Source organism: Papilio machaon, chromosome 6 (genome assembly GCF_912999745.1).
Source record: "Papilio machaon chromosome 6, ilPapMach1.1, whole genome shotgun sequence".
In the NCBI taxonomy this organism is placed as follows: Eukaryota; Metazoa; Arthropoda; class Insecta; order Lepidoptera; family Papilionidae; genus Papilio; species Papilio machaon.
The window spans coordinates 2,184,064-2,200,300 of record NC_059991.1 but is presented as its reverse complement, the minus strand read 5'-3'; the positions used below and the strand labels follow the sequence as shown (position 1 = coordinate 2,200,300).

The 16,237-nt window shown below is 33.4% G+C and overlaps 2 protein-coding genes across 2 annotated transcripts in view; one reads left to right on the top strand and one right to left on the bottom strand.

Annotated features, from left to right (window-relative positions):
* LOC106708989 (protein javelin) overlaps nt 1–6,897 on the bottom strand; it is a 51,331-nt gene extending 44,434 nt beyond the window's left edge. Inside the window, exon 1 of the mRNA XM_014500663.2 lies at nt 6,630–6,897. Within this exon, the coding sequence (XP_014356149.2) occupies nt 6,630–6,724 (95 nt within the window). The 5' untranslated portion in view covers nt 6,725–6,897. The remainder of the gene's footprint in view (nt 1–6,629) is intronic.
* The window catches only part of LOC106709064 (calcium uniporter protein, mitochondrial), a 63,765-nt gene extending 47,812 nt beyond the window's left edge, over nt 1–15,953 (top strand). Inside the window, exons 3-8 of the mRNA XM_045678456.1 lie at nt 13,730–13,851; nt 14,170–14,325; nt 14,522–14,683; nt 14,920–15,123; nt 15,288–15,395; nt 15,668–15,953. Of these exons, the coding sequence (XP_045534412.1) occupies nt 13,730–13,851; nt 14,170–14,325; nt 14,522–14,683; nt 14,920–15,123; nt 15,288–15,395; nt 15,668–15,826 (911 nt within the window). The 3' untranslated portion in view covers nt 15,827–15,953. The remainder of the gene's footprint in view (nt 1–13,729; nt 13,852–14,169; nt 14,326–14,521; nt 14,684–14,919; nt 15,124–15,287; nt 15,396–15,667) is intronic.
* Nucleotides 15,954–16,237: the final 284 nt, after the last annotated feature.

Genomic DNA, 16,237 nt, shown 5'->3' with positions numbered 1-16,237 from the left:
TGCTTGTAAATTAAATACATAGATAAATATATGTTCGTAAAATATTACTGATTTCACATAACGGGAACATATATGTCCATAGGCGATATTTCCTGAAATTTCAACTGATTCACAGCTGACAATCCAAGTAATAAAGATATTTTATAACTTAGCGCATTGCGGTAATGTTAGTTATTTCTTTTTTTCTGGAACAACTTCAAGTTGTTGCTACGATCAGTTTGTAGGTCAGCAGAAATGAGAACAAACTATAAGTTAGTTTCATGCCAGTTAAAATGTGCTAATAAAATGTCATAAGCGCCTGAAATTGAAATCAAAATGCTAGATTCTAGAGGTACTTGATATCTTATAAATTTACTCAACCTATTACCGAGAATCTTGTATAAAAGTGAACCAAGTACGTGGTTACCGTTAGTAAGTAATAATAATTGTTGTAATTTCGCATTATTTTTACTTATTTCTTTTAATGTGTTGAAATTTTCTCACCATTGAATAACATTAAAATACTTTTTTTTTCATCGAGATAACCTATGTATATTTGTAAACGAGTGTCTACGGGTTGCCTGAAGTTAAATACGAGTGTATTGTGTATTCCCAAGTCAGCTGTTCTAGGGATGTGAGCGTTCAATGAACTGCTTTTAGAAAATGAAATAATTTCTTGGCATAGCAACGACTTTGAGAGAAAATTTCGTACAAATAAAATGTTTGTACACGATATAATTGGATTGTTCAATAAGAAAGTAAATTCTATCTATTTATCTTAATGTTATTTTATTTATTTCAAATGTTTTTTACATAAATATTTAGTCAAGGGGAATTTCTTTGGTCGCAATTTCAATGTTGCAAGTTGAGTAAATTACATTATGCTCTTATTAAACTTTGCAAATATAAAATGGCGTACTATAAATTCAATTAATTTAATAAATTAGTGTTGCAATATTCGCAATATAAACTGCATAATAAAATTAAAATATTTCAACGTTAATTTGATAACTTCATGTTCATAAACATTTAAATTTTAATCTTGTTTAATTAAATAAACAGTACTGATATTTCAATCATCATCCTCAGCTCACTATTCGTCCCCACTGAGGGGCTCGAAGCCTACTCTAAGTTAGGGGTTACGAGGCCATAGTCAGCAAAATATTTTGGTTTGTTAAGCATTTTTTACTTATCTATTTTCGCTCGACAATCACAAGCAATTGAGCTATTCGTTAAACACAAAGCTGCTATTTACGCTTTATACTTTATGACATACATCGCTTATGCGACGCAATTACTCGAGCTATTCCTTTTGAATGTTCTATGACATGGTTGAAACTATCAAAAGCTTTGAGTGCCTTATATTGCCTAATAACTGGGACCGAGTTTGAAAAAGTATGTGTTTTCTGGAATATGTTTAAGATATTATTTGATTTATTAAATAGGTTTTTGTTATAAACGCAATGTAATTAGAACATCTTACTAATATTATAAACTAGCTTTTACCCGCGACCCCGTCCGCGTGGAATAAAAAATAGAAAACGGGGTAAAAATTATCCTATGTCCGTTTCCTGGTTCTAAGCTACCTGCCCACCAATTTTCAGTCAAATCGATTCAGCCGTTCTTGAGTTATAAATAGTGTAACTAACACGACTTTCTTTTATATATATATAAAGATGTGAAAGTTTAGATGGATGGATGAATGGATAGATGGATGTTTGTTTGAAGGTATCTCCGGAACAGATGGCACAGATGTAGGATATAGTCTGAAAGAACGCTAGTTTTTTTTTAATTCGCGGGCGACAGCTAGTTAATACATAAATGAAACATCTGAATACATACTAAATATAATTTAAAACATGAATTAAACGAATGTATAAATTCTTGTCGCGTTAAGATTCTCGCAAAATCACTTCAAAGCGAGTTGATAGATTTTGCCGGCAACCATCTGTTGAATGAATTGATGTTATTTCCTACCATACGGATTGAACTCATTGGCTTGACTATCTGAATTGTGACGACGGATTGAACTGAAACATTGATTCACAGTAATACAAGAAGTAATTTTTTTTTTTATGAGAGAAGTGGGCAAACGAGCGTGAACACCAAGGTGATCATCGACGCCCATGATAATTTTTAATCTAGTTTTTCTTAAAATGTGTTATAATCTCCGCTTTTTACATTGCCCCTATATTTAAAGATTAAAATTTAAACTTACGTACTTTGTTAAAGAATTATCAATAAACAAAAGTTAGTTTTCGAAATTCGGCTCCATTACTGAGGCTTAGTAACAATCGTTTTTCTCGTTTTTTCGCTAAAAACCATAAAATTTTATAATACTACGGAAAAAAACCTGCAGTCATAAGCCTTTGTTCCGGAAACGCAATGCGGACTTAACAGCGATGCCTCGTTTCGAATTTTTGCGTAAACTTTGCTGACGGATTTAAATCGCAAGCGGAACAAAATTGGCAACATCAATATAAAATTTATAATTAATATAAATTTAAAATATAGAAATAAAACTGTATTTTTGAATGACTCTTAATTGTCGAGGTCAGTATACACGAGTGCAGTAATAAATTGCATATTCAAAACGAGGCTTCACAAATGAATTGGGCATCAAATATTCGGACCTTGCCAGCCAGATATCGAAAAAGTTTTCCGAGAAGAAAAAAAAATTGTACTCTCACCGTTAGTTACACACAAACAATAGTTAAAGGACCTGTCATACATTTTTTTTTGTTTCGAGGTAAAATCTTTAAGATTAAATGTTTATAATCCAGGATGACTGTCGTTATTCAACGATTAAATCTTGTTTTTTGTTTCACGGTCTGTCCGAGTTATTAATGAGCGTTTCTTAAATCTGCATCAGATTACAAGCTAATCGGTGATAATTTAAATAATCAAGTGTTGCGTCGTCCAAGACGCGCTGGCGTGAAGCGATGCCTTACATACATATGTGTCATCGAGAAATATGTGGAGTAGAGAAACGCTAGAGAGGCGATCACGGTCCGGTGGACGCTTTTTTGCGAGAGAGGGGGCACACTGACAGCTAAGCGATGGGGTTTGCGCTTCAGCTGTGGCTGTCTACTACCACTAATCTGTAGATTGAACGCTTTTTATTTTAGGCACGTATAAGTAAATTATCTATGAGACGTTATTTCAACTGCCGACTGAATAAAGCAAAGAAAATGTTTGCCATTCAAAATTAAATTTTGCCGACTAAGCCAGTTCAATGCGGAGCAACTCCCAGAAAATTTATAATGAATATAAAACTGAATCCAGTAATATTAGGATTCCAGTAGAATTATTACGAAGAAAATATGATGATGCAATCGAAATGGAATTTTTTTATCTCGATATTATTCCTTATCTTTAATTATTCTGAAGTTCAGAATAATTAGTAAACATAACGACAACTCATTCTGTTAATGTTGTAATTTGTACGCGTTGTGTATAAAGCCATACTTCAACAATTTGTTTCTTAATATACGAGGGGAGCGCAAATACGACCCGCATTGAAACTCTATGTTGATTTATAACTAACGAGAGAACACGATAATATGCACAATTTGCGAGAAAGTTTGTTTTATTACGCGTGAAGAGAAAATTAAAACTGTTCGCAAATGTTATGTTCTGATGATGTAAATAATTTTCTGTAAAATTAACTTTAAAAGTGTCGTAAACATGGTTTATAGCTCTTGAACTTAGCTAAGCTAGCACTTTTTTATTGTTGCACAGAATTATGTTTGAAAGATGAATTAGCCCATAGTGCTACTGTACGTGAACAGCTTTCAAGAAGTCGACAGCGGCAGCTTTTAGTTATCGTTGTGCTACTGGCGGCAAACGATAACAGAAAACAATATTTAAATTAACAACTTTTTTGGCAGTGAAATTACACGAACACTAAAAAGCGTAAATCTGTGCAAGAATAATAAGTTAACCAACTTCTTGCAGCATTTAAATGGTATAAGGAATATTTTCTTCATAATGTGTATGATTATTGATAGCGAGCATAAAAAGGTGATAACGGTGCATTCCGTCCGAGGCATTCAGTTAGAGCACGCTCCAATTCTCAGCGGCTCGTTCAGATAATGCGATGGACGTCGGCTTAGCACTACCGGGTGATAGATGACCAAGTGTGCTCTTAGACTAAATTCGCTTAGTAAACTTGGAAGTAGCTGTTCCTGAAACTCAGTGCCAAAGCACTGTGGTCTTTTTTTAATAAACCTTATTTTTAACTATAGTTTCGCTTTAATCATAGAAGTTAATTAAAGACTTGTTTTTATCTTTATTTATTTAAATAAATAAATAATTTTAAAGAAAATTTTGTGTCTTAACAATGTCTTTTGAAAATAAAAAATTCCTTTTTGTGTTTATTATAATAAAGCGCAACTGTTTTGTCCGAGCGCCCGAAACTGTATTGTCGGTTGATGTTTGCAATTGTTCGGATTGTGAATTGTGACAACAAGAAATTGTTATGCTGCTACTCGCTAGATATTTCAAAGGTTGACAACCGTGTAAAGGAATTAGTTTTTTGATCCAAGTTGTATGAAAATGTTCAAAAATATGACAGTTTAAACAGATAGATATTGCGATCACGCCTCTGCAAGATCTAATAAAGTCTGTGAAAGTTAATATAGACTGCATTTTCCCAGAACGTGCTTATATATCACGTAAAACCACTATTCCGTAAAACCAAACTTTTATATTGTACCAAATGAAACATGTTACGTTGTTCAAATATTACGTACCCGCAGGACGCACACAAATAGCTAAGTTTGAGTTAAAGTTTAATTTAGTTGCTAATTAGTTGTCTTCAATATTTGTCTACTTAAACTTAAAACTAGGATATAAAAATTATTTGCAAAATTTATTCGGTCGTATGTAATGACGGCGACGCATGTCTTTACTAACCTCTACAACATTGCATTGCGTATGTCGCTAAGCGACTAAATTCGTCAATCGTAAAGATTTGGATCCTTGCCTCGTGTACATCTTATATATAAAATGTCCATGTCACAATCTTAGTTACCGTACTCCTCCGAAACGGCTTTACCGATTTTTATCAAATTTTATATGCGTATTTAGTAGGTCTGAGAATCGGCTACTATCTATTTTTCATACTCTTATTATGTTTTTTTAATAGCGCGCGGACGAAGTCGCGGGCCACAACTAGTAGTTATATAATATTTTAATATCATCTTTTAAAAACAACGCAATAAAGTTGTGGAAATGTTATTCACATTGCCTTAGTTTAAAGTCCCTTATCGCAATAATGTATAAAATATTATAATTGAGGCTTTGCCACCTTCTTTTTTTTGCTTTTGTGAAACTTTACAACTTTCGCAAGACAAAATACCTTACAATAGTTTCGCAAAACAAAATGTGAACCTGTTAATAGCTTATATGTGTACTTTTTGTGTAAAGGTAATTATTTTAAAATAAACAAATCGCATTCATTATTTACATATAAATGTATTAAACTGCAAACCCAGGTTAATGACACCTAAGCTATAAGAACAAGTACTAGATTCATTATGTCCATGTTTTATGAAGGTTTCTTTCCAGTCATCATCATTTAAGGACGACATCTTTATCCTTGTTTCGACAAAGGTGATGGTTGTATTTATATACTGAATTTTATTTTATCGGGGCTTTATTCGTTCAATAAGAACAACTTAATTTGGATGCAAATATATTTTACAGAATTTTCCGAGTACTCCTAATTTGGAGGCTCGCCAACGTTTTCCTCAACACTAACACAAGCCTGGGGACTATGAATAATCGTTAATGAAGTTGTTTAACTTGCAAAAGTCTTCACGAAATTTTCGTATCTTTTATTATCAGTACTTTTATTAATATGATAAAAAATTATGTTTTAAATTAAATGTGCAAAGAAATACTTATACTTAATTTGTAGATAAATAGTGAAAATAAGCTTACAATGCTGGTAAAACGAGGACAGCACAGTGAGGCGGAAGAGTAGGATAAAACAGTACTGCTATTGCTTAAAGCAATACAACATATAAACATGATTTTTTGATTGTAAGTGTACTGCACTGTCTACTGCTCTGCCCGCACTGATCTGCCTTTGTGTGAAACTAACATAACAGTATGAAATGTGATGGAATGTTTATTACTTTAGCTATTACAAGTTCAATAACGTAGTGAATTCTTCATGTAAATGATGACATGTCTCGTGAGCTGCGACGTCGTGACTGAGCGCGAAACGTTACTTGATAGCGCTATCGATCAAGTGCAAGCTTTCATTTTTTTGATGTATAAAGTAAAAATGTACTCTCTCCTTCAAGAGGTATTTAATTAAGATAACCGTGAGGTTTCTATTATCCAAACATCTGTGCAAGATAGCTACCTCTGTTTTCTGTTATTGAGGAAACCAACGGTAAGATGTAATTTTCAAAAAAAAAAAAACATTAAATCCTAGTGAAAAAATGAGACGCAAACAGATCCTAGAGTTTTTAAAGATAATTTAAGAACTCTAAAAATGTTTTTCTTTGCTAAAAGTTTTAACATGTCATTTGTATTTTGAGTGTTATAAGGAAAATAAGTTATAGGTATCCAAATTAAATTATAGGGTAGGTTTGATAAGTTTGCAAACGAACTTATTATAAAAAATGTAAACCAACCTTCGCCTTCTTTTGTTGGTTTTCCGCCGATCATGCGTCGAAGGGTCGCTGGCGTAGGCGCCGCAGTCGCCCTCCGCGCTGTGTCCCGCCCCCATTACTGTCCCATGCCACACACCGTCACTGACACTGACACCCTTGACACCCCTGACACTAAAGCCCGATCACTATTTCACAGAGTCTATTAATTCCACAGATTAGAAAACTATATATTTCCAGGGGTGCCAAACCGTTTGGTTGTACACCGCGTATCCGCGCGGCTCACGACTCTAATGTGAAACGTAGCGTCGCATGCGCATATCGCACGCTCTTCTTACTCCGTTGTTAATTGACGAGAGCCAAGCGATGTTCTTTGTAGTCGATTTAATTGTCTTTATTAGGGACAAGTGTCTATTAACGTTCTACAGAAATAACATTGCATGATTTAATAGTTCTAAATATAGTAGTTTAAAATTGATGGCAGGTTTACCTTGTTTACTGAATTATTTTATTCTATGCTTCTCTGTCTTCCAATAAGACTAACTAATTTGTTTGTTTTATCTTACATAAACTATGTAAAGCATGTGTTAGAAGCTTTCATATACGTTTTTCTAGTTGTTACTAAATCCGCTTACCGTCCTGCACTTGTACTCGCATTGTCCGCGAGCTAATTGTTTCGCGGTCCGACTCAGAAATCGCTTCGCTCTCGTTTCTACTAATTACACAAGCTGCTGCTTTCCCAGAGGAAAATGTCGATGGAGGGAACATCTTTTGCCCATCGGGTATCATATTACCATCTTTCAACAATATATTCTTGATTTTAAGTCTTAAATAGTAATTAATTTATATAAATATACAAGTAACTGACTGTAACGCAATCCAGGGAACACAATCGAATCGAATAACTGCTCACTCATAAAAATTGTTTGAGCTTTTAAAGATTGGATAAGATGGAATATATTACGGCAACAAAATAGACACGATGGCATGAACTTTAAAAGTGGTAGACACATAATGACAGAAAACTGTACCTACTTTATCTAACTCGGGTCGTCGAGTAACTAATGATTTTTTCAGGTGAATGAATGACTTTCAATTCACATTTACTCATTCTTTCTTTTTGAAACAAAAATATTCGAGCAATACTGATGCGATGGTTGCGGATGTTGATAAATTGTGGATTCACTTAACTGCAAACGAAGCGGTTGTTACTTAACGGTTCGTTTGCTTCCGTCTACAAGAAAATCACCACTGAAATGTGAAACTCTGAAATATTGTGTTATCTAAAAAGATCAGTAAATAGCGGAAAACGATTTCTTACCACGAGGCAACGAGACATTGCATTTTTGATTTAAAATCATAAAACAGATTTGTAAATCGACGTAGTACTTTCAATTACATATTTAGGCTAGTTACTTCAATATGTATGTATAAAATGATAATGTAGCAATTTATCGTGAATTTAAACAACTTTTAAAATTTTTCACTCTCAATATCCATGTTTAAAAATATTTTTTGTATTGAAAAGCTTTAAATTTCCACCAGTACGGACTATGTCAGGCATCACTTTCGGGCTGCCCTTTTCCTTAACAGAGTTGGTACAGTATGTACTAATCTTACACACATCGGCTGTCAACTGGGTTCACTCCGTTCTTACGTATATTATCTTTCACACGATCCACTCACACTTTCTTCGGTCTTCCTCTACCCCTGTAGCCATCCACATTTAATCCCATAAATGTGCTTGTGTAATAAAATTAGTATAAACTAGCTTTTACCCGCGACTCCGTCCGCGCGGAATAAAAAATAGAAAACGGGGTAAAAATTATCCTATGTCCTATTCCTGGTTCTAAGCTACATGCCCATCAATTTTCAGTCAAATCGATTCAGCCGTTCTTGAGTTATAAATAGTGTAACTAACACGACTTTCTTTTATATATATAGATGTAAAAAAAAAGTGTACGACTTGAGTCTAAAATTTACATGTGGTGTACACAAATAAAATTTTAATTCAAAGTAAAATCTGTATTGTTGTTTGTATGTAAATTGTATTTTTTTCCAATTAATCATTGCGATGTTCGTAAGTTTTTTTTAATATGTTTTGGCATGCTGTCATGTGTAAAGAACATTTGTTACGATAACAAGTTGTCTTACACGCACATGTTTGCAGAACAAACATAATATGCGTGAATATTTTTCATTATAGTACTCACGTAATTGTATTTAGTTTTGTTTTGTACGATATAACAACCATTAACTTAAATAAACTAAAAAAAAAGCTATGAAAGATCTAGAAAACTAATACCAATTACTGATGCCTATGTTTCTTACGTTAAAAGTCAGATAAAGATTATATTTAACTAGCTGTCGCCCACGACTCCGTTCGCGTGGAATTAAAGAAAAACGTAATTAATAGCCTATGTGTTCTTCTAAATTTTTTGTATCCATGCAAAATTTCATCCAGATCTGTTGAAACGTTCTGAAGATACCTTGCAACATCTATCCATCCATCTATCCAAACATTCTCATTTATAATATTAGTAAGATAAGTGAAAGAATTCTGAAAAAAATATTTTGAATAAATTTTTAATAATAATTAGTAAGGAATATTTATTAACTTTTTAAATATTGTCACTCGATATGATTGATCACATTTATTCATTGAAAATTCTTAAGTATTCAATTACTTTGAAGAACGACCTCTTTGCTATTAAATTAGATTTTGAAGGTAATGAAATTGATTGATTGAGAAGGAAAATAAAAATTTCTGTCCATGTTACTAAAATTAGATTAGCCTATATAAATACGAAAGATCGATATTAGGTTTTTTATTTAATAGCTTTGAAACGTTTATTGTAAAGTTAGTTTTCCTTAAACATGTGCTTTAACTAAACGAAGTTTTTACTGCAGAAATGCATTAATAGTGTGTTTCTGAGACCTGATCTGACTGATCCCTGTACAAAACATATCTCTGTTCTGTCAAAGATTAAGTGGTTTACGATAAGTTTTATACCGAGATTTTGGTCTTCGATATCAACGATAAATGTTACACTTAAGCTCAATACTGTTAGATTTTCTGCACTGCAGTGTTATCTAAACACATTTGTTTTTTTTAAACAGTATAAATAAGAGAAAACAGCAGCAGACTACCTTTGCGGCCGCAATTAACGCTAATGCGCTCACTAGTTTTGTTCGTGCTGCAGTTTTACTCTGTATTTTCCATTTAACCTTTTTATGTGGACCGTTTACTTTGTTTGACCACTCCACGTGTCTTATTTATACGAAGGTTATATTAACCTTTTAATTTGTCAAATTAACTGCTTCATTGAGGGAACCCCTTAGTGTAGATATTGATAGAACCTGCTAAATTAATATGCGTTTTTACTGTCGAAGCATCTGTAAAAAATATATTCTCATCCCTCTCAATTATTTTTATTAAATGAGAGATATATAACAGGTGTTCTGGTAGTGACAACCCACAAGTAAGTGACTGTTTTAACATGATTACATATTTATTCCAGTACCGTTCAAGACATGAGAGGTAATTTTAAAGCAATTAAAACGATGCTACTATTCGGTTAACGTCGCATACGTAACAAAATGAAACTGAGGTTTAACCTTAATGTTGTGAATAAATTAAATTAAGTAGATCGGAAAAACTGTTCATTTTGCGTTAACTTTGCAACTTTCTAGCAATCGCCATATCTAATTGTTATATTACTATGTTACAATACAAATTATATATGCAAATATATCTGATAAACAGAAATAATGTGAAGAAATACGGTGCGGTACAATTACAGTGAAAATGATTGTTATGTAAGCAAGTAGTGATAATAATAATAATATAAGCCTTTCAGACATTAAACAAACATAGTTTAACGTTATAATTAATAATAAAAAATCATTGTCCGTGTGTCAATTGGACAAGGGCCTCCTCCATTTTGGAACACATTCTTCTGTGTCTCACTGTTCTGGACCATGCAGTTAGTGATAGTATAGGTTAATGGATGAAGTTGCGTCCGATATGAGGTTTATCAAATCGAGTAAAAATTATTTTATTTTCTGTGAAAATTATTTTAGCGATATCACGTGACCGCTTTCTATAGATCAGACAGATTTAGAAAAAACCCCAAGTGACTGCCATCGTGTCTGCGTCTTAAAATAAACATTTTTTTTAATATAAACTAAATAAACTTGGATATTATGTCATACATTCCTATTTTAGAATACTCAAACACATCGATTAAAAAAAAAGTTATTGCGAGTGAGATTTGACCTCGTTGTTTTCATTATATTATTAGAGTTTATCGCTTACTTCCACAATATGTGTTTTATATTTATAAATATACCCTATGACAGTCCGGGGAAGATGACGAATCAGATGACACCTCACTCGTAAAAATCGGTTGTCGTTTAGGTTCTAGGGAGTCACAATGGAACTTTTATACAAACAAATCCACATTAAAAGTAGCTTACATATGCGTGACAAACATTTCCATCTTTAATAATCGGGTAATATGAAAGTTTTTACAGATTACCTCAAAACAATCTTTATGTAGCTCGGACTACAAATTCTAATCACAAAGTATAAGAAGGGTCTACAGTTAATCCAGTAACACAGTTAATGTATTCGCTAATTCGCTTTGGATTCCGTAAATCCGTGTTTGAGTTTCCTTTCCGTGAATAAGTGATTCAACATGGTCCTCAGTCCCCTTGTTGAGCTATTACCGACCCGAAAGTCTTAACTGACCCATTTAGTACTGTCGCGCACGAAACACTACGACGCAATATTCACCGTTTGTTTTTTTTAAATGTGGAATATAAATATTCGAATAAAATATAGCTGAATACATCGTTGTAAATTAAAAAAAATCTATTTCTTCACTGGAATTGGAATGCAGTTTTTTTTTATAAAAAAAGGTTTGTTTGTAAAATAATTTGTTTTGATTGTTTTCTAATTATAATTAAATATAACTAAAATAAACTATTTATTATGACTAGAAGTAATAAAAAATAATTTACATATTATGTGTGTAACTGTATGAAAGTGTACGTAGTTACAAGCCGTTAAGTGGAGCGCTGGCAATCAGGCTGAGGCGGCTGCGACGTCTGCTAGCTACGAGGTGTAATGGAACAATTTCCTACTAATTGACTGCTCAGTGATGTTGCCTATGTCCCCACATATCTGATCTATTGATTCACAAGATGTTGTGGTTTAACTGGACTATGACACGGTAATTTGTAGTACTTAGTAAATAGTTTTTTTTACATCATCTTTATGAGGATCATGGTTAGTAAAAGTGTATTTTAGGCGGAAATAAAACTTGTTTAATCCAATAAGTTGTTATTTCAAACATTTGTTTATTTGCACTACTACATTGCCATTCCAAAAATAATTTGGATAATTTTCTCATACAGTGAAAGTCGAAAGAAACGTTAAATTACTTGAATAAAGGTCAAAGTTTTCTTTATCTTCGACATATTCATAAAATGATATAGTAAGTAGGGTTGTCACTAATATGGATTAGTACAAATACGGGTTAAACTCATCGGATCCACATTATGCATATTCTGGCTATGGCTTTGACATCGATGCTTCGACGTTAGAGGGGGCGTTGTGAAGCAAGTCTGTGTCAGGATATTTTATTTCGCAGCCATTATTCGGATATACGTTTATGGTATAACCCACCTAGGGGGACAGTTATGTTGGGTTATATCCACTAAAACTAACTCAGTGGCCATCATAATTTGGCAGCCCTAGCAGCAAGGTGACATTGAATAGAAGCACTGACACGTCCCCTTTATTGCAATTTATGCTCGAAGTTTTATAAAGTCAATGTAGCGTATGTCATTCGGCTTATATTCTAAGCTCATATAAAATACGACATCGTAGTCCGTAATAGCGATAAGAAATCATCTTGATATTATTTATTTCTGAAAAATAAATCTACATTTATCAAGAATTATTTTTCAATTTTTTTCAAATTTTATTTTTAAAACTCTCGTCTATCATTAAGTCAACTAATATGTACTTAGAAATACTTTGTAAGTAAAAAATAAACGAATTTTGGTTACATTACAAAAGAAAGTAAGAGGATCATGGCCGGCTGCGTTAATTACTTGTTAGATAGTGTATAATGTATTGTAATTTACATTTATAATAATACATAGATGTTCTAAAGAAGAGCAAAATACTTACGTGAAATAACATGAAGTATATGAAAGTTATAAATCAACTTTAACTCAATTAGTATTTTACTTTGATGGTAAAGGGATTTTTCAAACATTGGACATTGAAATAATGAATGTAAAATTTTAAGTAGACTTAAGAGTTTTCAAACATTCAAAAATTTTCTTATGTTTTTTCATAAAATACCTCATGCATACAATCTATCATAGGATTTTAATAAATATCTTACAAGAAAGTGCCTATTAAATTGTTCTCTCAGAGACTTGCCTCTTAATACTATTGTATTATGTAATAATATAGATTGTATTATGTAACATAATATATTAAGTACTCAAGCTTAATTCAGTAATAAATGTTTTCTATAAAATGTTTGTTGAAATGGAAAGGACAGGTGGAATCAGTATTCGGGGCTTAATTCTGTCGTGAAATAAATCAGTGGCGTACATTCGTGGCTGGTACAAGGCGATAAGTTCACCGCGTCTCAGGTCGGGATTTGATAGCATTTCGTCTATTTTTATATTCGTCTGGCATTTAAAAATAATTAGGTTTTATTTTGTTTTTGTGCGCTTGAACATGTAATTAATTACTAATACTCAAAGAAAAAAAAAATTGTATAAAGAATAAGTTAACATAACTGTAAGTCAATGTATGGAATTATGTAAAGCTAAATAAATAAATAAATACTCAAAGAATAATTTTTTTTCTCATTGACAGGAAGATTTTTTTCTAATGTCGATTTAAACCAGTAAAATGATTGGTACTGTTGCTTCGATAATCTGTATGTCGCCAAATTATAACAATAGAATAGCCGTTACTTCAAAACGTTTACACCCCATTAGTCCTTTACCCTACAGGCTTTGTGAGAGGCTTTTGGGATTTTAGATTGTTTCTTCTGTAATGTTAACTTGTGTTTGTTTATATTGTTATGCAGAAGTATTGGTGACGTACCGTCGCGGGCTACCGGTGATCACGGTGCCGCTGCCATCCCGCCGCGAGCGCTGTCGCTTCACGCTGCGCCCCGTCTCACAGACCGTTGGCGATCTATTGGAACAGGTTCGTGAATCAAATGACGTCATAGTCAAATCTTGTGACAAAAGATGATACTAGTTGACGTTGTCAAAAATAAGAGGTAACTGATTTCCTAGCTATGTATGTTTGAACGTCGAATGGAGGAAATCAAATATCCAGAAGTTTATCACGCCAGTTTTGTGAGGTCGTGGCACAGCACCGGTAGAATATGCTCTTATATGCAGGTTCTACTGACAATTGTCTTCTGTATATAGTTCAATCAACTCAAAATCAGAGAGTGATGATTGGAACAAGTTTGCACAAATTAACAGTAGTTTCAATAACATATGTTTGTTAATACAGGTGAAGGCGGAAGACCGCGGCGTGGAGCGCGCAGTGGCCCTGGCGCCGGATGATCGCGTGCGTATCGCCGCTAGCGACACGATAGAGTCACTGCTAGAGAACGACTTCCGACTGGTCATCAACGATACAGAGTATTATGTTAAGAGTCCGCCTCAGGTGAGTGTTGCTTTGCTAATATTTATTTACAGGCGCGATAATCTGGGCTCACGTTTTCCCCTTTTTATGACATTATACTTTTTAAAACTGCTTTTGAAGTTTCCGAGCTCAATTGAAAGGGTTCCAATATTACTATTAAATTAATTTCAACATACTTTACATATCAAAATAATTAATGTTAACTCTTCGTCCTTAGGAACGTTTGAGTTCAGAAGAGATAGTTCGTTTGAGCGACGTGCGCAACTTGGTTAATCAGCTTTATGAAGCTCTTAATGTTCGCGAGCATCAGATCCGCAAAGAGCGTGAGCTTAGAGGACAACTGGAAAAACTCTCTGCTGAACTGCAACCTCTCGAAGAGGTAAACTATGAATTGATAGTACACCGCAAAGTATATTTAAAGAATTTTTAATTGTAAAACTTAAACCAGTTTTGATTTGCGACTGACATTTATTTGTCTATTTTGGTGTCTTTTACAGCTTCTTCCAACACATATCTATTTCCTAAAACTCACTAATAAGCATTAGAGCATACATTTTTATGAATATTCCCTTTAATTAAAAAAAAGAGTACCTACAACATATTCTTGTTACATAGAAACGCATGTCGCTGGAAGTAGAAACGTCTCGGCGCACGTCCGCCCTCACGTGGGTGGGCCTAGGTCTGATGGGTGTGCAGTTCGGGGTCCTGGCTCGGCTGACCTGGTGGGAGTACTCCTGGGACATCATGGAACCTGTTACTTACTTTGTCACATATGGCACCGCGATGGCAGCGTACGCGTACTTTGTGTTGACGAAACAGGTAACGTGAAATACATTAACGTAATATTTTAAACATGTTCCAAATTAAGTTTAATTGAAAAAAAAAAATAATTGGGTTGAAATAATTTAATTATTTTTTATACGTTATTTTGGTTAATTGCATTTTTTTCTATTATAGGCATATTGAGTGTTTTTTTTTCACAGGAATACGTGTTACCGGACGTAAAAGACAGGCAACATCTCTTGATGCTTCACAAGAAAGCGAAAAAAATCGGACTCGACATCAATCATTATAATTATTTAAAAGATGAGGTAAACAACATTTTTTTTTGAAATTAATTAATTTAGTTTAGATACTTTTATTTCTTCGATTGCACAATAAAATAACAAGCAAAGTGTGTTACATCTAACTAAAGTTGTTATTTAAGCTTGAACGAGGTTAACGACGTCTTATCCCCTGCGGACGACAAATACATTTTTCAAGATATTTGCCGCAAACTAGACTCGCTTTTCAAGTTTAGATCAATCATTTTCCCTTATATAAAATGAAATTTTAACGATAATTTTTTTTTTATCCATTATAGATAGACAAGCTTCAAAAGGACCTTGCCCGTCTAAGAGATCCATTGCACATCCATTTGCCGACATCGTACGCGCCTAAAACTGGTGAAGACAAACGTTCCCCGTTAACAAAACTAAAGGACATGCTCGATGAAACTAGTAAAAAAATGAAAATCACGTAATATATGTTTATCACGCGTCGTCGCTTGAAATAGACGCGTAAGACCCGGCTTGTTAACACATTCACTGCTACTCACTCTGCGAGTTCACGTGAGTATGTGTAAATCATAGTGGCATTGAACGTGTTAATATAAGTGTTGTTAATAATTATTTTACGGACGACATTTTGCAATCGCTCACTGTATTGTTATAGAGAAATTTTGCACTTATATTTTGTTGTATAGGATTTAGGGTGCGTTTACACTGAACCGAAACGAAGGAAAGCTTAAGGAAGCATGCTGTGAAATGTTTTTAATATAGTGTTTTTTAAAATGTAGTACCGACACAGTAACCGAATTATATTTTTTTAATGAAAGTGCTACCATAAAATTATAAACGAAACTTTCTGACACGTACACCAATTGATAGTCATT